The 24,959-nt window shown below is 38.2% G+C and overlaps 1 protein-coding gene across 1 annotated transcript in view; it reads right to left on the reverse strand.

Moving 5' to 3' along the window:
- otog (otogelin) overlaps positions 1-24,959 on the reverse strand; it is a 60,440-nt gene that overhangs the window by 24,012 nt on the left and 11,469 nt on the right. The window contains exons 14-28 of the mRNA XM_085245494.1: positions 22,724-22,848; positions 22,119-22,331; positions 21,006-21,171; positions 20,180-20,254; positions 19,128-19,174; positions 16,858-17,023; positions 6,967-7,074; positions 6,168-6,306; positions 5,800-5,934; positions 5,503-5,649; positions 4,895-5,014; positions 4,557-4,673; positions 4,254-4,410; positions 3,645-3,671; positions 3,149-3,319 (exon numbers count right to left, since the gene is read on the reverse strand). Of these exons, the coding sequence (XP_085101620.1) occupies positions 3,149-3,319; positions 3,645-3,671; positions 4,254-4,410; positions 4,557-4,673; positions 4,895-5,014; positions 5,503-5,649; positions 5,800-5,934; positions 6,168-6,306; positions 6,967-7,074; positions 16,858-17,023; positions 19,128-19,174; positions 20,180-20,254; positions 21,006-21,171; positions 22,119-22,331; positions 22,724-22,848 (1,913 nt within the window). The remainder of the gene's footprint in view (positions 1-3,148; positions 3,320-3,644; positions 3,672-4,253; positions 4,411-4,556; positions 4,674-4,894; positions 5,015-5,502; positions 5,650-5,799; positions 5,935-6,167; positions 6,307-6,966; positions 7,075-16,857; positions 17,024-19,127; positions 19,175-20,179; positions 20,255-21,005; positions 21,172-22,118; positions 22,332-22,723; positions 22,849-24,959) is intronic.

Genomic DNA, 24,959 nt, shown 5'->3' on the forward strand with positions numbered 1-24,959 from the left:
TATTGGACCTGTATATGATATGAAGGTGTGTTTTTTCATACTGGGAAACATCTTGCCAAACAATAGTACACTAACTTTGTGGTATTGAAAGGTTTCATGAAAGTACTCTGTTGCACTATGTTGGACTGGTGCACAGTAGCTGCGGTGTTCTCAGTCAGTGTTAGGTTACATCAAGAGATCAAATTAAACTTAAGCTGATGATGCTTAGATTCATTCACTGAATTCAACCTTTATTTCAACTGTTTGCTCTCTAGTATAAATACAGTATAAACAGCATACTGCCACTGTAAGGAACAGCTTTTATATATTATTATTAACACTGAGTTACATACTGTTTAACTCAGTTGTGTAAACCAACAAAGATCAAATTCCTGCTCCTCACATACAAGGTCTTGAATAATCAGTCCCCATTTTATTTTAATGACCTTATAGTACCCTATCACCCTTGCACTGCAGGTTTACTTGTTGTTCCTAGAGTATTTAAAAGTAGAATGGGAAGCAGAGCCTTCAATTTTCAAGCCCCTCGTCTATGGAACCAGCTTCCAGTTTGGATTCAGGAGACAGACACTATCTCTACTTTTAAGATTAGGCTTAAAACTTTCCTCTTTGCTAAAGCATAGTTAGGGCTGGACCAGGTGACCTTGAATACTCCCTTAGTTATGTTGCAGTAAGTGCAGGCTGCTGGGGGATTCCCGTGATGCACTGAGTATTTCTTCTTCAGTCACGTTTCTCACTCACTATGTGTTAATAGACCTCTCTGCATTGAATCATGCTTGTTATTAATCTCTGGCTCTCTTCCACAACATGTCTTTTATCCTGTCTTCCTTCTCTCTCCCCAGCCAATCATGGCAGATGACTGCCCCTCCTTGAGCCTGGTTCTGCCAGAGGTTTCTTCTTGTTAAAAGGGAGTTTTTCCTTCCCACTGTTGCCAGCTGAAGTGCTTGCTCATAGGGGGTCATATGATTTCTAAGTTTTTCTCTGTATGTATTATTGTAGGGTCTACCTTACAATATAAAGTGCCTTGAGGTGACTGTTGTTGTGGTTTGGAGTTGTATAAATAAAATTGAAAGAAAGAAAGATCCTCATAGCAGCACATTTAACATGGCAGCTGAACACAGCCTTTACACAAAGAAAACCTACTGGTACTCACAATAGAAATTATTTAGTGGTGCAGCTTTATTTTCACTTTTTCACCAAAACTGAAGGCCAAAATACAATAGAAGTTTTGAATCCATATTACATGTTCTTATGCTTATCACTTGATTACATTCCTCGGTCCTCTTTTCAAGTGTAAAATTATTTTTAAAGTTTATTAAGTGGAAGAAAATGTATATTGTATGAAAATAATCCAAAGTGCAGCAGTATCTCCGCTCACATGTGATAAAAAGTGAGACTAGCTTTGGAACAAGCTAGTGTCTTGGCTTGCTCACCAGCCTGCAGCTCAGGTTGCTATATTAGCATTTAGCAATCTGATCTCTGGGCCATGCTACCAATGTAAGTCAATGAGAGTCCATCTCCTCCATCAGTGTTTTCACAGGTCGCACTCAAATCATTCCAAACACTGCCAAACACAAAGGAAACAGTGAAAGATGAGAAAGCCAGCTAGCCTGTTTTCAGTCGCTGCAGAGAGAGATTCTTAGTGAAACTCTGATTTTCTCATTAATGTAAGATGACAGGATGGAGAAAGATCATCCAGAAAATAAAATGTCAAACACATGTCTGTTATGTAGGAATCGTGCTTTCATCAGGAAAAGAAGTTCAAGCTCAAACTTTAAATTCAAACACTAGAAGGCACCACAAGGCAGTTTTTAAAGCGCTAATAAGCTAACATTAATTATGACATAAATACCAGCAGTCCCCACCCTTTTTTGCGCTATGGACTGGTTTATGACCAACAATATTTTCATGGACCAGCCTTTAAGGGGTCACAGATACAACTAAATAAAACCAGTACCGGTACAAAAAAAAAAAAAAAGATTTATTCATAACACACATGAAAAGGCCCAGGGAAACAGAGTTAACAATAAAAACGATAAATAAAAAAAAGATAAAAACCAATAAAAAGCCCTGGAAACCATAAATCTCACACCCGAGCCTCAACTCTCGTGGGCCGGTACCAAACAACTAACGGTCCGTGGCCCGTGGGGACCACTGCTCTAAACAAACTTTACACAGCTGCTCTCAGTCTAGTGGAGTTTTTTAACACATGTTTTGGTTTTTGGAACTTTTATGTTCACTATTATTAATAATAAATTTAAAAGGTGTGAGGCAGATAGCATCTGCTCAGCAAAGGCCAACCAAACAATGAGTGCAATAGCAACAGCAATCAACAGCTAAAAGAAGAGAAAACATTGGGTTAACAATTATTTGCTAAAACTTTACAATGATAATATATCGCTGCTGTATTTTCAGCTTGATTGCTAAGCTTTGTATTTTGAAATTGATAGCTGAATATATATAAATAGAGTCTACCACACTTACAGAATAGATATTAAAGTTTGCATTCTTACGCCTTTTTCCTTCGTGTTGTTTTTTTTCTTCCAAGAAAAAAAGAACTGGACTCCTTGTCCAGTCACCAGAAGGTAAAGAGTCAGAGTTGAGAAACCAGACATTACAGATTTGGCCAAAGAAACAAATTTTTTTTAGCTGTGAATTTAACATCAGAGCTCCCCTGTTTAAACAGCTTCCTACTGGCTTTCAGCCAGCATACCTGCGTCTCTTTCATTCAGGAGCCTGCTGTATTCTGCTGACAGGAAAATATACCACTGTGGTATCTACACAACGATCAAACTTTCCCAAACCCACTACAGAAGATCTCTTTCATGCACTGATACCACCAAACCCTACACTAGTAAAGCAGACACAGACTGTTTTCTACATTGAAAAGAAATGAGTGTAAAATAAAACTATAAAGCTTCTGAACTAACCAGTTTCCCACACTCACTAAATATAAAAACACAAGAAACTTCCTTCCTCTTGGAAGTCATAATTATTGTCAACAGTTGTAATTAAAATGCTGACATCATCATTTGAAATAGAAGAAAAAAAACGAAATCAGTTTTTTGAGCAGTTATTATTTTTCCTGCAATGAAATGAATCTCTCTCTGTATACAAAGTAAACCTTTTCATTTTAAACAAATTCATTCACCGTGTGGTCGCGCTCTGCTGAGGCCAGGTGTCATCATGAACAGCGAGATGATGTCAGGGGTGTCGCTGATGTTGCCACGCTGCAGGAACACAAAGCTGCTGGATTTGCTGGCTGCCAACAGTGTCGTCCGATCCCTGAAGGTAAAGAGCCTGAAGGGACCTTTACCCAGAACTGCAGACAGGCATCCACACTTTATTGTAGGATTTTACCTCTTTGAACTCATAATTTCTCCAACAGCCTAAAAACTGCTGTTCTATCACTGCATAATACTTGACTGTGAGTGGTCATTTCATTAAAATAATCAATGTTGCATTGCATATTATTGCATTTTAATAATACATTTATACTTCTTTATATAAAGTGCAGGGCATATCATTTATATATAGAAATCTCCCTCTCTCTCTCTCTCTCTCTATACATACACACACATATATGTGTGTGTGTGTGTGTGTGTGTGTGTGTGTGTGCGTGCGCATGTGTGGAGAAATTGCTATACCTTTGTTGTAGAATTCACAATCGTACGCTGCACGGAAACAAAGAGACTCTTATTAATAACAGGATGAGTACTACTACTATCAATAATGATATAAATACTATGAAAGTAGTACTGAAAGGTACTTTATAAGCACGAAAAGTAGATATTAATTTTTATTAGAGCCTAACCAGTATAGGATTTTAAGATCAATATCAATATATGGTCATTTAAAATGCCCCACAACATAGTTTAAACTTGCATCAAGTTCTTCCCTTTTATAGTTTCCATCTTGACATTTACATAAATTATCTAATTTTACTGTTGAGAAGAATTTATATATAATTAATTATGACAACTATTAATAATAATTTGCTTTTCAACAACCGCTTTTCAACTGATAGCAGTTTAACTGATAACGATGTAACTACAATTAGAACATCATTTTTTTTTTAGTTTTTATGTTTTTTTTCCAGATAAGCTATTGAAGCTCAGTTATTCCTCTGTAATTAATTAAACATACAATGTCTACATTAAAATGTTCAAAAAGGAATGCTTTAACAAATAAAATCTGCAAACGTTAGCAAGAAACACTAGATGGGAATTTTACTCCCTGTGGTCTGACTGACTCACGGCATAGAGAAGGAGAACGCCAGTCCACAGGTACACCCTGGTGGCAGCAACGCTGGGCGTACGCCGCCACACTGGTGCAGAAACACTCGCAGTCGCCTCCTCGGCTGCAGGCACATGTGTCTGCTAGACAGTTCATGTAAAACCAGGTGACATCCACCTAAGGGCAAATATAAGAAATAATTTTTTTACAAATTTATTACAAATAGATGAATTAATAGCAAGTAGAATTTTACCCCTTAATTAAAAAATAAAAAGTCTGTAGTACTTGTAAAAAGCCCAGGGTAGAGACGTTTTGTTACTCACCACTGGGTGGCAGGCTTGGAAGATCTCACTGAGCAGGACAGCACATTGTCGTTTTGCAAAAGGTTCTCTGAGTGGACTGAGAGTGCAGGGATGTCTGATATCTGGACTGTTTACACACTAAAGACGCACACATACACAGGGAGATAAAAAGAAACATTTATGTCAAATGAGAAAGATCAATTCCACTATAAATGAATCACTATTTCAGTTTTCAAATAAACTGAAGTTGTGATGAATAGGCTTGCAAGTTATTGTCCAAGTGAAATGTTAATTTCACAGTTAATTGCCTTCATTAGATCATCAGAGCATGATGAACATACAGGTGATGTTTTGCTCACCTCTGTTGCAGTCCAGCTGTTTCCAAACTCCTGTGGTGTTGGGGAGTCGATGTTGTCAGGCGTTCGCATCTCATTCACTGTCTTCAAGTCAAAGTTCCCACACAATCCGCTCAGCTTCCCCTGAACACATCACATCGCCTCTTTTTAGCCTGTTAGCTCATATGTTGTTAATACCGTCATGATATTACATTTTACTTTATATCATAGCCTCTTAAAATTTGTGACTGACAGTAACACAGAACTGCCTGTTGGATGCTGCTCTGAGAGTGGTGTGTTCAACAGTCTGAATGAAAAAAAATCTGTTAAGTTCTTCAGTGCTTCTGAGATGATTCGCTGTATGTTCCTTTGTGAAAGGAAAGGACGTGCCACGATTCATAGCAACATACCGTCCGACCTTTCACAAAAATAATCAGCTAAACTACAAGTGATTCCCATCATGGCTGCAGATAACTCAGAGGTCACTCAGCTCAATTAGGAACCAGAAAAATCCTAAAATATCAAACTGGTATAACATCAGTTTATTAGGTATCATTTGTGGAGTCACCTTATATTGAAGATCAGCTGAAGATCTGCAAAAAACAAAACAAAACACTGAACCAGCATCTTACCTGCCAGCGAGGTCCAACCTGGACATGCACTGTAGTCTTTCGGTCCCAGAGGACTGTGACGTCTTCCTCTGGGAAATGAATCGCTGTGAAGTACCCAGCTGGCCAGATGAACATTATCTGCTTCCTGTCAATCACACTGGATGGATTCTGCATAAACGAGTGACTGTAGTTAGATGGCAGCTATCCACTGAAAAATCCTTAAATCTTATTCAGAAGAAACAAAGATGACACACAAAGACACTGTGCAGCACATCACTCTGCCCTAGCAGTAGAAATTGCTTTAAAAGTGACTCTTACTGGCTTCCCAGTGTCATCATCAAAAGCAACAAAGGATCTTCCAACATTGATCAGCAGGGACTTCCTGCAGATGATTCCACTGTCAAAACAGTCGATGTTCTCAGCTGTGACACTGAGCATTATATCAGCACTGCTCTGTGGAGGTGAGAAAACACAGCTGCTGTAACAGTAAATGTCTTTATAGCTTAGAAATCTCAGTGTAACAATAGGCTTAGTGTTTATTATTACAGAGTAAAGCAGGTTTGTGTGTGTGTGCATGTGTGTGCGTGTGTGTGTGTGTGTGTGTGTAAGGGGGGGGTCCACTGTTATGGACCAAAAAGTATATCACATGCTCATGTAATGGCTATAATAATCTTTTTCTCACATACCTTTACAAGATAAACTTTACATGCTCCAACGTAGTCGAATAACAGCCCATCAAACGTCCTGTAGTGGCGATCACCGTAAGCCGTGCACAACGATGGACACGGCTGAAATACACACTGGAACGTCCCATGCTGGCAAACACTACAAAGACAGCAATGCCTCAGTGATTCGGCATCAACTTGTTCCCACTTAGTTAGAGGACATTTTTTTCACATCTAATGGCCTCCTTTTGTTGAGAGCCTCAGGTTTACAGAAGGCAGAAAAGTGACCGGTGAATTGTCAAAGGCTGAACTGCAGCTCATTGCACTATTAGGCTGTCATCTACATCTTCTTCCCTGGCTGAGGCTTGAAGAAGAAATGGAAGGATGGGAGAATGACTGAGATCACTGGGAGAGTGTTTCCTTTCACTAGCGATGAACAGTCTGAAGCAGAGAATCAAAGAGTCATACAAGGGCCCGCTCTGTTTTCAAGGCCTTTTTCTGTGCTGTGATAGCAGAGAATTATAGATATCAGGTGGCCACTTTCGATGCTCTGACAACCTCGGGATTCTGAGCTTTCAGGCTAAATCTGACTTTGAAAAATTGGCGATGGTATTAGAAATTTAAGCAAACGCTTGATGATCATATTAATTTGACAGCTATTGTTGGCGAGGCCAAGACCAAATTTGTAAAGCGTGACAAAATGAATTATTGCCTATAGAGAGAAGGGAAATATGATATGTGAAGATATGTAACATGAAAGGAAGATTTTCAATTTTAATGAACAAAATTTTCTAAAAACACTGAATCTGTGGAAACATACCACTGGTAGCAGGGCGAAGAGACTCTGTCACCAGGGTAATACTCTTTTCCTTTCCACAGACAGGGGCATGCAGCGGGCTCAAAGCACTCATCTCCATGTTTCAGCAGCCTGTGGGAAACACCCAACTGTTAAAGGAAAAACACTTTTAAAGCACTGAGTTTATGTAGAATTGAGACCAATGAATTCTGTATGCTGGGGCTGAAAAGTAAAGCCAGTGTTAAAGTGCCTTAAATCAGCATGTTTTTTTCTAATAGCCAGCAGGGATCAAAAAGACTTGGCTGTCAAGCACTCTACTCATCTCTCTGCACACATATCTTGATGTTATAAACATATTCATTAGAGTCAACAAGGAGACTAAATGTGGGTATGCTTCATTGTGTGATTAACAAGTCATTCTTAGTCGCACCTGCCCCTTGCTAAGCTTATTCTTATTCAAAACACCAAGACAGAGTATAAAGATGTTAAGATTTTACAACAAGACTAGTGTGAATCTATATCCTTTTTAATACAAAGTCTCGATAAAAAACAGGAGCACATGACATCTTGAAAGCATCTTGAATTACTGTGGTGCAGTGCTTTGGACTTGCCTTCATCACCACTGCCACTGAAAATGTATCTGACATGTTTAAATGTGAAGCAGTTTATTTAAATGTAAAACCATCTTTCCAACAGCTTAAAATTTGCTAAAACTGAGTCATAACACAGGATAATGATCACAAACACAGCATCAAATCTACAACAGAATGGCTGAAAAAGAGTCAAAATCATAAATGTACATAAATGAATACCTGCAAAGCCCAATAAACTGAAGTGATATTTGTTTTGTTTTTTAAGTGGTTTGCCAGAGGTTTCCTGATGGTTATCACAAGCATCTGAACGAGGTGGAACTTCCTAAAGGACACTTAGTGAAATATTAGTGGGGGCATATCTGATCTTTTATGTATACTTTTGACCCTGTGTGGATTAGAGAAATTTCCAAAGTAAATTCAAACTTCTGTACCCAGGTCTTGCTTTTTAAAGATGTATGCTGTGATGTATTGTGCCATGAAAATCAAACAGATAATCATTAGAAGTCTAAAATTACCATGATATTTACGGATAGGAATCGAGAACCAGTTCTTGTAGGAAACTGGTTCCCAGTACTGCAATTATGTGTGTCAGAGGCAGTCTAGAGCATGGATATGGAAATTTATTCTTATTGCACAAAATGATGAGATAAATGGTAATGTGGAAAACTGCATCCAAGACAGAAACAACCGCATTGTGCTGCTAACACAACTTTGGTTCTTTGCAAGCACCTGCCAAGACTAGCTTAGTCTTGGCAGGTGCTTGCCAAGACTAAGCTGGGTTTAAGAACCCAGAGTGGAAGCTGAGTGAATACCAAACTGAGTATGCAGACCCTTAACTTCAACAGGCAACAAGCAGATGAGGAGTGAGGCTGCAGCCTCCCTTTCTACCTGTTCATCTTTCTAAAGTAGAATCATTGTGGCGATCGCTCACTTGTGCTGTTTTTTTTTTTTTTTTGCTATGTGCGGTCAGCGTTGTATTCTACTATGAGAAAGATTTTAGACATGTGTGTCCTCATTAAGGATTTGTGTTGGTGTGTGGGGTTGTAGCCTCAGGTTTATGTTGCTAAATGGTGATTATGAGACAGTTTCTGTCAGCTATTTACATGTTTACAGAGTAACATGAAAGTACACACCAACAATCACCACTTGAGGAACCTAACCGATGTAAGACTATGCATTTTTAAATTCCATTAACATGATTTTATGTTCATTTTAAGTTGACGGACAAATAATTGTCCAATAATTACACCAAAAACAGTATCTATAACAGCCTACACATATCCGTTTACTTACTAACTTTCCCTGACCCTAACCAAACACCCACTGCCAGCCAGACGTTAATTAAAAATCAAAGACCGCTTACCGTTTACTACCAAATGAACATGATGCACAAGCAGCTCTGCCCCTACCAGAGAGTATGATTTAATTTGTAAAGCACTCATTGAGGAGGGTTAATCACTCCTGAAATCTAAATAGGCAAATCATTTCCAAATGATCATGTTGAATTTAATTTAAAACATCCCTGTATCCGTACAAAATTAACAAGTTTTTACATCTCTATGTGTGGAGTGAAGCTGTGGAATAGACTAAGTGAAGAACTGAAGCAATCAGCATGACTCAGTTCAAAAATATGTTTTTTGCAAAGTACAGGGAGGAGGTAGGGTTTTGATCGGGTGTCTCACCCACTATTTTCACACTGGGGATGTGTATATGTGTGTGTGGGTGCAACTTATATTTATATTTAAGTTATTTATAATTATTATTGCTTTGTTTTCCTTTTGTTTTGTTTGCTTGTCTCTTTTTCTCTGTTGTTGTTGTTATACTATTTAAACATGTTCAAAATAAAGATTCAATTCAATTCAAAATTCTGCATCTAAATAATCCAATCTCTCTGAAAGCAGTGTTTTTTAACTATTGAAGAACAGTGACCTAAAGGCATGCTATCAAGTTATAGCGTTGTCATTTTGCCAAGAGAATAACAGAGGTAGAGCCAAAGCAGGTCTGCTTCCAGAGCAGAGAGATGCCAGGAACCCAGAACAAATTTCAGGGGTGGGCGACTGTGGACTGTAACGCTCATGTTAGCTACATGAGAAAACCAGACAATTAGGATTCTCAGAGATAGAGAAAGAAACAGTCTTTGTCTGCAACCATCCATTTGCTTTCGTCTCTGCAAGACGAAGCTGATAAGTATCTTGTAATATCCATGGTTGAGCTATATCCACTGGCGAGGCTGCCGTGACATACTGAATAGTCTCGCCACAAACCTCAGGTTCATCTGAGTAGAGTTACACCACAGATAAAACGGTGCTAACAGCTTCCTTTATCTGGCAGCCAAACTGCTGTATCAATTTCTCTGATCAAAGATATGAAAATCATTTATTGTTCTGACCTATGAGCACATTATGAATAAATTCTCATAAACACAGCCCTCATTTTGAATTTCATTCTTTCGCGTGATGTAAAGTGGACTGAGGAATAAGTAGTTGAAAAACATGATGACAGATGAGTCAAACAGCGCAATGGCTCGACTGCAGTCTGCCTTGCATTGAGTGTACTCCCAAGTGTTGCACACCAAGTAGAGACAATAAGCTGAAAATTATCCCTGACGGTATGCAGCCTATGGCCTAGATTATTAATGACGTTTGCAATCGTAAATTACATTCACAAGATTAGCAGGTGAATTGATCCGTTTATTTGGGGCAGAAAATAATTTAAAGAAAGACTGATGTTTTTCTTTTCTACTCTCCCGGAGTACTCAAAACGCTGTATACAACATGCCTCATTCACCCATTCATACAAGCACTTCTAAACACAAGTGCAAACTAAAGTACATTCACACATCGTCATACTCATCATACTGATGAGTATGACCAGAAAGCAATTAGACCCTCTGATGACGATGAACGCATCAGAGGGCAACTTGGGGTTAGTATCTTGCCCAAGGATATTTGGCATGCAGACTGGAGAAGCCAAGGATCGAACCACCGACCTTCCAATTAGTAGCTGATTTGCTCTACCACCTGAGCCACAGCCACCCTGTGTGTGAGATCTATCACACACAGATCAAAACATGCTGACATGATGACCATTTCACAGTTAATAAAATGCATAAAATAATTTCTGCTACAAATTGCCTCATTTTTTCAGTACTGGGGCGTCTTAGTGCAAAGTCTGGGATGAGGAGGATATACTTTACTACATTTTTACATTTTGCAAGTAAATAATTTTTTTTTTTAACCAGATGTTCCCCACTTATCCTAGACACTAGCTCTTTCAAAAGGCAGCAGACCTGACAAGGTATATCATCTTTATCACCTAAACTTGTTTTTGCTTACAACACACTGAATCATCTCATGAGTCTAAACTAAAACAAAACCTGTAACCAAAACCAAATTCCAGCAGGCTGCATGTTTCTGTTTTGCACCTGAAAGTCCAGGTTCATATGAGTTCAGCTGGACTAATTGACACAGAAGGAATGAATGAATGGTCTACATTTTGATCATAAACAAAGTGTGCCATTGTGAATGCAGACACAATGGATTCATCTGTCTGCACCTCAGCTAATCATTTCCCATTAGAGGTTTTAAAGTCCCGCTTCAGATGAATACCTTGCAGTTGACTCTGAGTTTAGAAAGGGTTTTTGTATTTTGATAGTCATTTAAGTGTAGAGTTAATATAAGAAGAAGAAGAAGCTGCTTATCATTTGTTGACTGCTTTAGTAAACACAACTAAAGCTGTGGAGATATAGTTAATATTATTGAAATCAGAAATCTTATAAAGGTTATTATTTCAATGTCCAAGATGTAAATATGACACTAGGGTTTGAAGAATTAATTAAAAGTAAAAGCTACATCTCAGGTCTGGGGGTTAGGGTTAGGGAAGATGTGTTTTTTTATTTGTCCTCAAATTCATCATTTATATAGAAAATAAGCTGCAATAAATTTGGTATGTACCAGTTTCAACTGTTTTAGATTTTTAAATACTCTCTATATAAAGATTTGTGATTTTTTTTATTGCATGTGACATTTTATTTTTTTTAAAGTGTTTATACAAACCTCATCGTGCTGTAAGCTCAGACAGTTGTAAAAGCATAGTAAATACCAACATCATCCTATAAAATACTCAAGAACTAAGTTGTTTAAGATAAGATAAGATAAGATAAGATAAGATAGAACTTTATTAATCCCTCGGGTGGGTTCCTCTGGGAAATTCGACTTCCAAAAAGCACAGCAACGACCGAAGTTACAGTTACAGTTACCGTTTGAAAACGGTACAAAGAAATGCCAATGCATCTCAGCCCTTTCAGGTCAGAGACAAGAGAATCTGAGAAGGTAGATAAACTAACTGCTGAGAAATGCTAACAAAGATTAGTCAATAAACAGACAGGGGTAAGTTTTGAACTGAATCCTGGTGTTTTCCTCAAAACAGCTCCTGTTTTGATGCTTTCACTGGGCAAAAAACTATTCATCAGATTCATCCTTTACACTATTGGTATTAGTATTGCTGTCCAAATGCATAGTGAATTTGAATATTTACATAATATACAGTGTATTCACTGAATCCCACAGTGTCTCATAAAAAGGTTGTGCACAAAAATTCCCAAATGCTCAATGTTCACAATTGAAAAAAAGCTATTACTGTTACTCATCCTATTAATTCTATTCTACCAAAGATGGCTTAATTTCACCAGAGAACTTAGCCTTGAGATATTGTTCAATTAACAGAAATAAACAGGTCCGGAAACAAAGCTCACATTATGCTTGTGTCTGCTAGCAGTCTGCTAATAGCTAATAGCAGACTGGTTGATTAAGTATTTCTGACAAGCCACATTTCTTGATTGCATCTGTAACGAAGCTGCTAATAAGCTGCTATCATTCATTCTGGTGACTGGTGATGAAATGTGAAAGACTAGAAAGACAGCCCCCAGTACTGTAGACCATCATGCATTGCCCTGAAAGAAAAATTACAGGTGGACGAAAGGCATGAAAGCAGCACTTTTCAAAGTGAACAGCCACAAAGTATGTTCTAAATATGAATTAGAAAATAAAATTGCATATTTTGTATTTATCACACAAATGCACATATATATATAAGAGCAATGACATTAATATTAACAGTACGGAGAAACTCACCCTGTAGAATTTTGCCAGTTAGCTCGTAACCCTAACCCTCGACAACTTAAATATCAATACTGAATGAATTATTTTGAATACCTGCTAATGCAAACACAATGCTAGCTAGCTAAGACTAAATTTAATGTTTGCCAACATTAATGCTACCAAAATACAATATTAAGGTAGTTAAATTTTGCTTTTTAAACTTATTTAGAATTTTTGGGGGAGGGTGTGGTGAGTCATGTTAACATCACTGATTTGTGAACTCTATAAATCTTTAAAATAAGAATCATAATAAAGGTTTCTTCTGTAAAAACAACCCTTGATTAGCAGAAAAACAAACAGGCTTCTATGTAGCAGAATATGACTCCAGGCTGATCTCATACAGATCAGTTGATCTCCCAGTGAACCTTAAAACTGTCTCACTATCACTACACTCATTAATACATCTGTCATCAAGAAGCAGAAGGGCTGAATGAGATTTCTTTGTGCCATATTTTTTTAACTCAGGTTTCAGTGACTTTTTAAACACCTGAGCTACAACTGGACGACAGATTTAGAGGTTATGATGTTGTTGACACCCAAAAGGTCAGTTTGCTCCATGTAGTGAACAGGGATATCTGAATCACACCAGTGAGGTCAGCAAAGGTGACTCAGGGTTCAGATGACCATTTTTGCCCCTCTCCGACCTTTTCACCGTATCACTATATTTCAGTAGGTTTGCTGAGATAGTGCTCTGAGTAACAGGCAGAAAACCCAGACTGGTGCTATTTATAGAACGGAGCTAAAGTAACCAAGAGGAGCTTCAATGCAAGGCCAAATTCCAGGAAGTCGGTTCAACAAACTCTGAGTCTAACCACAAACTCCGAGCTGATTTACTCTGAGATCAGCAACTCACAGTTTCCTCTTTAAGAAAGTAGGATGATCAAAGTAAGTTCAATCAACTCTGAGTATGTTGACCCTGAATTGAATGTGTTTGTAGAGAAAGAAAGCAATCCTCAACAGAGCTTCAATACTAAGATTCACCATGGCAACGATTAACTAAAGAACAGATCCCCTTTTTATCCAGTGAACCAAGGCATATGCATTCAGGTCAAGTATAATGTCATAATTTTACATTTAAATTTGAAATCTAATCATCTAACCTGACAGGAACACGGGTGGGTAGGCACTGAGGGTAAAAAATATGGAAAAACAAATAAGACAGAGAAATGATGGATATTAGTTAACTAGATAGCAATATACTCTGGGATGGGTCTGCCCTTTTATTGAATAAAAAAATACGTTTGTGAGAACTTTTGATTGTTTCCTCTTTTTTTTTAAATTAGTCTAATTGTTCAGTAAAACTTAAGGCTTCTATTATTTCTGCCATTTATGCTTCAAAATGAGATTTAGAGAAAGACTATGCTTTAATTTTCACCAGTTTAACCACTAAGAATTTAAGCTAATGGCAGTCTTCACTGACATACATTAGGGTTATTTTCTTGGAGAGACAGCAGATATGTTTTAATAATAATAATGGATTGCATTTATATAGCTCTTTTCGAGACCCTCAAAGCGCTTTACAATTCCACTATTCATTCACACACTGGTGGAGACAAGCCACATTTGTAGCCACAGCTACCCTGGGGCAGACTGACAGAAGCTGCCATATCGCGCCATTGGCCCCTCTGGCCATCACCAGTAGGTGAAGTGTCTTGCCCAAGGACACAACGACCAAAACAGACAGGGCTGGGGATCGAACCGGCAACCTTCCGGTTACAAGATGAGATTCCCAAGTCCCTGAACCACGATCGCTCCGTTTTAATGTTAATGTTACCGTTAGTACTCATTGTAATTCCGTCAAAACAAGTCTTGAATGTAAAGTTTTTATTTATATTCATCATATAATAAGAAAAATCTAACCTTGGTCTTGTTTTAGCATTTTTTTGACTATATAAATACACATAGCACAGTACAGTAGTACTTCAGATTATTTAAAAACACATTTAGACAATTAGTAGTTGTTTGAATTATATTTTTAATGGTTTTTCAGTGGTGTGGTGGTCGATGGTGGTGGATACAAACAAGATGCTTAACGGTCAAACATCAGCTACTTTGATATATTTTGGGGTCATGTGGGTTTAGTGAGTTGTGTGAATGGGTGACAAAAATGAATTGAGACAGGTCAGTTTGGAGCCTGATCATCGATGCTGACGTGATATGTACAATATATATTTATTTAAAGTTTATTTGTTCAGCATTGTCTTGCTGATGATCTTTTGTAGTACATGTTAGTCCAGAACTATATAGCATTCACCGTTAATGGTGCCTTCACAGATTTACAAGTGACTCGAGTCAATGTTTACAAAAGCATCCCTCTATACAAGGATGTTGGTGTTTGATCTGTATATTGGCAACAAACCAGATGGTCTCTCATTTCAGTGGTGTCTATGTTTTCCAAATGTAAGACTTTCATTGGTCAGATAGTTTTCCAAATCACCTTAAGCGATAGGTTTTATTTTTTCTCAAATTAAAGCTAGGGCCAAATTCTCTGACAATGTCAGAAAGCCTAACAAGGTCAGTTTTATTTGTTAATGGAAATCCTTCATAAATACGTGATTTGAGGTTCACAGATAGAATCTTTGATTGTCTTTTAAGAGTTACCATTTTAGCGCTACACTGTTTCATTGTTCTTTTGTATACTTATTCAGCTCTTCTGCTTTTACATGAAAAACAAAGATTTTATATTTTTGACAGTTCTAAAATCGAGAAATATAATCCTTCTGTTTGCAGGTGTAGCGCTCTCATCAATCAACTATATAATCTATGCAAATATGTCATAAGATGCGACATCCTTAAACTAACCCTTGCCTGTGCGTATTGTAATCAGGATGACTCCTGGTTGATGTCACAGAATGAAACCACTTAACCCCCCTTTCAGGCTGACAGCCAGAGAGGATTAAAGGGGTCAGATGACTGTATTCTACCCATAATGTCTGTTCACCTCATCTGTTGGAATCCTGTCCTTTGTCTGCCACAGAAAATCTGCACTTTTCCTTATGTCACATCAACAGACACTTCCACAAGGCTTATATCTTTAAATCTATAAATGTAAAAATTTCCCCAAAAAAACTTAATTCCAACTTATACATTTTACTGGTCTGACCAGTAGATGAAGCAAGGCAGTCCCCCCCCCCAAAAAAAGGAATTAAAAACCAGGAAAATTCATGTATTAGAAGCCAGCAGGGAATTAGCAAGTTCAACCAGAAGATGAGTCAGGTTAACAGAACAACTGGGCTAAGTTTATCTAAAACTGTCCACACAAAATGAACAGCTACGTCTGCTTATTACTTTATGTTGGGAAACAAATGGTTATAATGAAGTGCTGACTACATGTATCACACAAGCAGCATCACCAGGTATGGGAAGGAGGGGGGTGGAAGACTATTTCAGGCTTCTGTGACATTTTAAGAAAGTTTAATCAACCTGCAGCCAGTTTCTCTGTGACATCAGCTTCAGTCAGGTACACTAACAGCATAAGATTTCATTAAGTGAAACACTCATTTCTTGACCTTTACTGCTCAAGAAAAACATCTTGTTCCTTTGCTCAATCAACCTGATACCAAACAGTTAACTAGCATAACTACAGTCTGCTATGTGTGAACTTTTCAAGATTCTGTACCACTTAAGCAGGAGTTTGGAACCCTTTGTTTTACCTCATTGTTTTACCCTGATATGAAACAAAAATGTTAAATTGTTACATTCAGTCTCCATCTTTAGTCTGACCATACTTCCACTCTGCACTGTGACTAAAGACCAATGCATGCACAAGAATCTCAGGGTTATTACGAGTGGAGAAGTGTGAATAATCAGTTTGATCTTTCTATTTTGAATTCTGTTATTTACTAGTTTGTTGCTACAGATCACACATCCCAGAGAGTCAGCTGAATGAAAGCAAATAAATTTTTCCAGATACCTTTTCTATTTTTTATATTCAATTCTCTATTTTTCTCCTTTTCCCTTTTTAAATTTGGATTCCATAACGAGAGTAGCTTTTGTTTAAAATTGTGAAATGAAGAATTACAATCAAATTAAAATAAAATGGATTTTAAAAGTGCAGTACTGTCCAATCAAAAGGAGTTTTTTTACATTATAAAGCAGCCATTACCTTCTATGTATAACTATTCACCAATGGACAGAATACATTTGTACTAGCTGTCACTCACCCAGGCGGGCAGACACATCCAGCCAGACAGGGCTCGTGTGATGAGCAGGTGAGGTTGAGCAGGTAAGACTCACAGGTGCGCTCACAGGACACACCCCTTCCCGGCAGGAGGCCATCCTCCCCTTCTGAACAGTTCTGGTAGATCTGACCTTCTGGACACAATCTGTCTGTAAGTAAAAATGACATCACAGATTTTTTGTAGATTTTTGGTGTCACTTTTAAACTGACAGTGAAGAAGAGTGAAAAATTAGTTTGTTAGGTATGAATGCTGAACAACATAAACACATCAATGTTTTAGCTCATGCATTATTAATCTTCACTATCAAAAAAGGCACTTTTTCACATTTTCTTAGGACTGTAATTTCTCACAGTACTCACAGTATGAAAGTTGATATGACACAAACATATATATCCACTGACTATTTTTCTTTTGGCTACTTCCTTTAGGGGGTATCACAGTCAGTCACCTGCCTCCATCTCATTATATCCCTAGCATCCTCCTTTGTCACACCCACCCTCTGCATGTGCTCCTTCACTACATCTGTGAATCTTCTCTATAATTCGTCTGCACATGTCCAAACTATCTCAGCCCTGCCTCTCAAACTGTTCAACCTGAGCTGTCCCTCTGATGTATTCATGACTAATCCTGTCCATCTTGGTCTCAAAAACACTCAACATCTTCAGCTCTGCTACATCCAGCTCAGCTTCCGATCTTTTTGTCAGTCCCACTATCTCCAAACCGTACATTATAGCAGGTCTCACTACCATGTTGTAAACTTTCACTCTAGCTGCGATCCTTCTATCACAAATCAGCCTGACACTCATCTAGACCCACTCCACCACACTCGAACATTCTTTACTTTTCTTATGTCTGTTGCTTTGGATGGTTCAACCCAGGTATTCAAACTCATCCAACTTCATTATTGCTCCTCCTTGCATGTCCATCTTTCCTCCTGTCTCCCTTCACAAATATATTCTGTCTTCCTTCTACTAACTTTCATTCCTCTTCTTCACAGAGCATACCTCCACCTCTCCAGACTCTTTCAACTGCTTCTTACTCTCACTACAGATCAACATATTAGCTGCAAATATCATCCACAGACACTTCTATCTGACCTCCATCACAATTTGTAATACCACCCCCACCACTGCATACCTCACGTTGTCTCACTGTCCTTTTAAATGTCCTGCACTATCCTCACATACTTCTTCTTCTCTTGGCTATAAGAAAGATCCACAAAGACACAGTACAACTTCTTCTGACCTTCTCTATACTCTCCAATAACAAAGCAAACATCACATCTGCAGTGATCTTTCCTGGCATGAAGCCATATTGCTTCTCACTGATCATCACCTCTCTTCTTGACCGAGCTTCAACATATACACGGTAAGGTTCATCCCCTTTGTCACTCTGTAGTTACTACAGATCTGCACATCACTCTTGTTCTTTAAAACTGGTACCAGTACACTTTTTCTCCATTGCCCAGGTATCCTCTGATTCTCCAAGACTGTATTAAACAATCTGCTTAAAAAGTCCACTGCCTTCTCTCCTAGACATCTTCATTATTCCACAGACATGTCACATTGGCCAATTGTCTTTTCACTCTCCATCATCTTCATACCTGCCCTCACTTCCTCCTTACTAATCCTCTGCACTTCCTGATTCATTAACTTTCCTCCATCTGTTCTCTCTCTCATTTTCTACATTCATAAACTCAAAATACTTCCTCTATCTTCTTAACATGCTCTCTTCACTTGTTACTACATTTCCATATCTATCCTGAATCATACTAACCTGCTGCACATACTTTCCAACTCAGTCTCCCTCCCTACTTAATCAACGCAAGTCATTTTGTCCTTCCTTGTTTTCCAGCCTCATGTACAACTTATTATAAACACTTTCCTTTCCCTCTTCTCTCTTTGCTGTTCACCCAGCCTCCCAAACTTACTTCTTTACTTTCTTCATCTCCCTGACTATCCCACTTTTCTTTGCTAACCTTTTCCTTTTATCACTGTCTTGTACTTCCTCATTCTACCACCAAGTCTCCTTGTTCTCATTTCTTTGTCCAAAGGACAAATGCCTTCTTGGTAGTTTCCGACTTCAGCTATACCCTTCCAGTCATCTATAACTCTTCCCTACCATCCAGCTCTTGTCTCAATATCTTTCTGAACTCTGAGCTCTAAACTCCTCTTCAACTTCTATTATTCAATTCTTGTTTTTGCCTTAAGATTAAAAAAAAAGATCAGATTAACAAAATCAAATGGACTCACCTGTGCCTGTTTGTGTTTGGGACACCAGTCTACCATTCAGACAGAGCCTGCAGGAGGCACAGAGAGACATTACTCACCTTAATGATGGCAACTGGAGAAAATTCATAGAATTTTCACATATTTAAAATTAAATACAGGTTTGGTACTTTGGTGATAATGTCAATATACTGCAATGTATGTAGTTTCTGTTATTTGTCCTCTTACATTGACTTTGCTCATTTTTGGTAATTTCCCTAATATGAGTTTCACCAAATTAGAAATTTAAAGAACAGATTTATACTCCCCAGGTGATTCAGTCTTTCTCAAGGTGGAAATTATATTAGCTTTCTTCCACACATTGTATTGTTTCACCAAAAAGGTTGCTGATTACAGCTGGTCCCTATACAATTTAAACAAACAGCCTGTGTTACATTACTTGACAGAAGTCTTCTGATGTTGGATCTCTGGACAGAACTTGCAAGAAATCCAACATCATCTCCAACAGGAAAGAAATGTTCCTGTTTTGTTTTTTGTTTTTTGTGGAACTCTAAAACGTAATATTTTTAATATGCAGGGAAGAACCTAATAAGCTCTTGGCCTAACTTAAAGTAACAATTTGAATTAAACAAAGCAATTTTTTTCTATTTTGAAATTTTTTTAATTTTCTGGAGTCTTTTGTTCATTCAAACATTTGACTTGAAACACTTGATTGAAAAGAATATCTCTAGAAAAATATAAACTTTTCTTACACAGATTTTCCTTTTACGTGGTCGTGACTGACAGGAGGTAGAGCTTTTTATTGAGAAAAAATTAGGAAATCTGAACCACAGCAAACCAGAAACTTTAGACTCCTTTGTTCTGAAAGTAAATTCTGCTCCTCAGTACTGCATTATTTTAACTGACTAAATTAAAGGCAGTTCCCAGTGTTTTCTGTGCTTTCTCTAACTGCTAACTAAACTGCCTCATGTAATATCAGTAATGTCACAGTTCATTGTTACAGAATTTATTTACAAAAATAAAGCCTGACACTCATAAGTCTAGACTGAAGGTAGAAATGAAGGGGAGGAGCTTACTGAACGCCTGCTGAAGTCATGATCACATCTCCTGGTTCATAATCTGCTCCGAGGAAACTGCAGGGGCACTCGCTCCTGGAAAAAAAAGAGACAACCTGACTTGAACTTGTGACAAACCTAAATGGACCGACTTTGGTTCCCCCCATAAATATACATTCACTGCTTAATTTTTTTCCTTACCAATGTTAATTAAGGAGAAGTGGAGGGGAGCAAAATAGACCAGTCTTACTTGAAAAAAATACAGTATTGTATGATTTATATAATATACATTGTGGTAATTTATGTTTAGCTAAGGCTAAAAGCCTTTGTAACATATAGGCCAGTGCCACACATCAGCTTCTGTACTACAAATTCTTTCTCACTGGTTATCAGATATCTGTCGTCCCCAGCCCGAGTGGGAATGAAAGGGGGGTTTCACGATGAATTCCTTGATGTAACTCTATCACATGGTAAGTAAGGCATGGCGCTGCACTAGGATGTAAAAACCTGGGACATTTAAGAGGAATTAAGCTGCATGTCTTCTAGGGCAGAGCAAGCTAAAAAGGAGAGCACAATTACCGAGGTCCTCTGGGTCTACAATGTCTGCAGCAAAGATACCAGGTTTTCTACTTAGAAGCTGACCTAAACTTCAAAGCAGATACAAATATCACTTTGAGTGGATTGGTTTGGTGGAGTCACTCCAGCTTCACCACCCTCCACATCAGCACAGCAGGTAGTACTGAAGCTGCTCTGGGTATTAAGTCCCACCTGCTTCATCATATAAATATTTCATCATTTTTTTGCCTTTACATACTTCTACCTACGAATATCACTTCCTCGTCCTTACCTGTGCACACAGGTGTGTGTTCGGTGATTGTAGAAGGAACCCAGAGGACAGACGCAACCTTCCTCACACTCCTCGTCACAGTGCTGCGGGACAGAGAGGGAGGAGCAACGGCGCTGGCAGGAGGACACACAGGTGCCGTACTGCATGTTGGCAGGACAGGTGACAGCTGCAGGGCAAGACAGAGTTCAGCAAAGACTCAGACTCACAGTCAGTTTGGCCTTTTAATGGGAATTAACTTGATGATGGCGTCACTGTATTCTTCATCAAGTTATCAAATTTAACAACAAAGTGTAGAGCTACTGATTGGAGCAGAATGATGGTTTGTGTATGACTTTTTTCCCCTCCAGGGGAAAAAAGACATACGTCTGTTAATTCATCATTTAAAACTTTAGTTTGTCCAGTCATCTCTAAAGTGTGTGACATGCGAGAGAGCCAATAAAGGCAAGCTGAATGGACAGTGCAGAATCATTTCAGATTCGTGACATCAGTTCATCCACTGAGTAACGTTCAAGAAATAGACCTGATATCTGTTGTCATCCATAAAACCAGTGAGGCACATGTCATTAGTGTGCTCCAGTATTTAAACAAAGAATGATGTTTGTTGTGGATCTCATTAAAATGCACTCACGTTCTAACTTAATGACTCACACTGGAATAAAAATAGGATGACAAACTCCTGTGGTTGCCCCGTGATTACCCTAAACCTGTGGGTGACCACTTTGAGTGTAGTTTCACCTTTCAAGACATCCCATACCTTCTTTGGGAAAGTTTTTGGTAGGAAAATTTTCCAAAATTACTCCTAAGCTGGCACTGATACTGTTTGATCTAAACTGATTTTTTTTTCCATGTCATTCCCTAAAAGATTAAACTTCCATGAACAGTCTTGCCAATAACTCATATGACATACTGACATATATATTGAAATATTAAAATGTCCTCCAAGCTGAAATTTGAAAATCATCTGTGACCTTGAACGGTGAGTTGGGAGAAATATTTGGATTTGATATTAGACATGAAAACAAAAAATATGTCAGAAATAATTGCTAATTTTGACATCTCTGTAGCAGCAGGTACATTCTTGGACAAAATATGTTTGGCGTGAATGTGACTCACCACAGTCAGATATCTGTGATCGAAAGTCAATGATGACGGAGAATCGACGGCAGTGGCGAGCATAGTGGGCCAGCGACGAGCAGAGGCAAAGCGTCCCACACTTACAGGTATCGGAGCGACACTGCTGATGGAAGGGTGTTGGACTGAGGTACTCATGACAGGCAGCAAACAGATCCTGATTCAGCACATCACACATTTCTGAAGCATAGGTCACTGTTAAAAATAGTTTAGAAATAATTCAAGTAAGCAAGTCTTGCTCTCTGTGATTCTGATGTCATGAATCAAATACAAACCCTAAATAAAATATTTTTAAAGTTGTTCATTTATGTCATAATCATTGTAAATTCACTGGATAATACAGATAAATATGTGTGTAAAAATATAAGAATAAAAGTAGAAACTAAACTGATTTACACCTTAAACAGAGCTTGGGATACATTTTTACTGTGATATTAACATCAAAATGTCCAAACGTTTTATAATAATACATATGTTTTATTTTATAAAGCACCACTTACGCAGTTTAACATAATAAATGTTATACGACTGAGTAAATATGTTATTTTTCTCTACTGAAACAGAAAAAAGGAGGAAGAGAAACTGACCAGCCTGCTGGTGTGTATCACAGGGATCAAGCTGAGGCGTACTCAGGCTGGACAAACACGCAGACGAAACCTTCCAGGCATTTCCAAAGAGCTGAGGAGTGCTTTCTATCATACCTGATGGAGATCTGAACCAAAACCAAAGCAAGGAATCAGTATGACAGCACACAGATAGAAAAAAAGTCATTTTTATAAAGTGAGTCCAGTGCTATCGTGTGAATGAAGAGTTGCCTTTTGATTTTTGTGGTTACAAGTGTTGTTGTGTTCACAAAATAACATTCTGATAATATCAGAATCAGAATAATTATTAATCCCAGAGCAAATTATGTGGTCACAGTTGCTCAAAGACAGTAAGAACAGTAACCAACTAAATTAAATTAAATATTACAATATATTACAAGTTATAAAATATAACAAAATAGCTATAATTATAAATATTACTGAATGTTACACAAAATTAAATGTGTGTAGTTGACATTGAGGTGCCCCTCTTATTATACTGACTTTTCTCTGTAGAGGATGTGACATCAAGAGTGTGCACTGTGACATCCACATCGACCCCATGGATTGAAACAGGGGTCACTGAGCATGGCAGGAGATTATATATTATTGTAATCAGTCCTAAAAATCTTACAAACATGGTGTCTTACTGACTTACTGAATCTAAGTGGCATTACATTGACCTTCAGTAACACTGGAGTTGTTTTTGACCAGGATATGTGCATATTAACCAAATATGTAGGACTGCCTTCTTGCATTTATCTCTTGAATTAGAATCATCCCGTCTCAGTGATGCTGAAAAAGTTGGTTATGCATTTATTGCTTGTAGGCTGCATTACTGCAATTATTTATCAGGTTGTCCTAAACACTCACTGAAAGCCTTTAGTTAACCCAACATGCTGCAGTGAGAGTACTGACAGGGTCTGCAAACAGAGAGCATGTTTCATTGGTTCCCCGTTAAACCCAGAATCAAATTAAAAAATCCTGCTCCTCACATACAAGGTCTTGAATAATCAGGACCCATCTTACCTTAAAGACCCAATTACACTGTATCTTCCCAACAGAGCACTTTGCTCTCAGACTGCTGGTTTACTTGTGGTTCGTCAGGTATTTAAAAGTAGAACGGGAGGAAGAGCCTTCAGCTTTTAGGCCCCTCTTCTGCAGCTCCCATTTGAATTCAGAAGACAGACGCTATCTCTACTGTCAAGATTAGGCTTTAAACGTTCCTTTTTGATAAAGCACATAGTTAGTGCTGGATCACGTAACCCTGAACCCTCCCTTAATTACACTGCAATAGGGGGCTTCCCATGATATACTGAGAGGTTCTGTTCTCCTTCATTCACTCGCTATGTTTATACACCACTTTAGTTCATCTCGGGCTCCCTCCCCTCACCCCAGCAGGTTGTAGCAGATGGTTGCCCCTCCCTGAACCTGGTTCTGGTGGTGGTTTCTTCCTGTTCAAAGGGAGTTTTTCCTTCCCACTGTTCTCAAGTGCTTGCTCATAGAGGGTTCTTTGATTGTTTGAGATTTTTCTTCTTTCTTTCTTTCTTTCTTTCTTTCTTTCTTTCTTTCGTCAGGTCTTTCCCTTAAAGCTCTTTAAAACTGTTGGTGTGATTTGAAGTTGCATACATAAAACTGAATTTAAAGGCATTTATTTGAAGTGAACTGCATTTTTTAAACTTTTAAAGAAAATATGTGCAGTATTAAATACACATTTTACTTGTACTTCTTTGATCCTTCTCTGAAACATGCTGGACCTGGAACTGATACGAGTACAATAGCAAGCTAGAAGCGACTGACACGGGAGTCCCACCTCCGCCCAAGCCACTATTAATCAGATGGGTTTCACCCAATTCTCTTTGAAGTAGAATAGCTGCCTGCAGTTCTTTCTGACTTACTCCTCTTCTTTTTTTGCCACTAACTATGCAACTAAGTGTCTGAAATGACTGCAGCTGCAAAGCAAAGCAAAAACAAAACAAAAGGTTAAAATTGTGCAAGTCATCACTTTAACTACAGTCTTTTAGTAGTGCTTCAGGAAAAGTGACTCCTTAGCAGCATACGGGCACTTCAGTCAGTAACTGTGATGTATATCCATTTACAGCTGTTAGACAACATCCGCCCTTTATAGTCAGCCATTACGATACGGTACAGTGGAGCTCCTATTCCGCTAACAGTAAATTCCTTGTTGAAGTGGCGTGTCCAGTTGGGCGCTCATCTAGTCCCCCTAAAAGAGCTGATC

Source organism: Mchenga conophoros, linkage group LG1 (assembly GCF_057382185.1).
Source record: "Mchenga conophoros isolate Kocher_MC1m ecotype Shallow Benthic linkage group LG1, M_conophoros_male_GT1.1, whole genome shotgun sequence".
NCBI lineage: Eukaryota > Metazoa > Chordata > Actinopteri > Cichliformes > Cichlidae > Mchenga > Mchenga conophoros.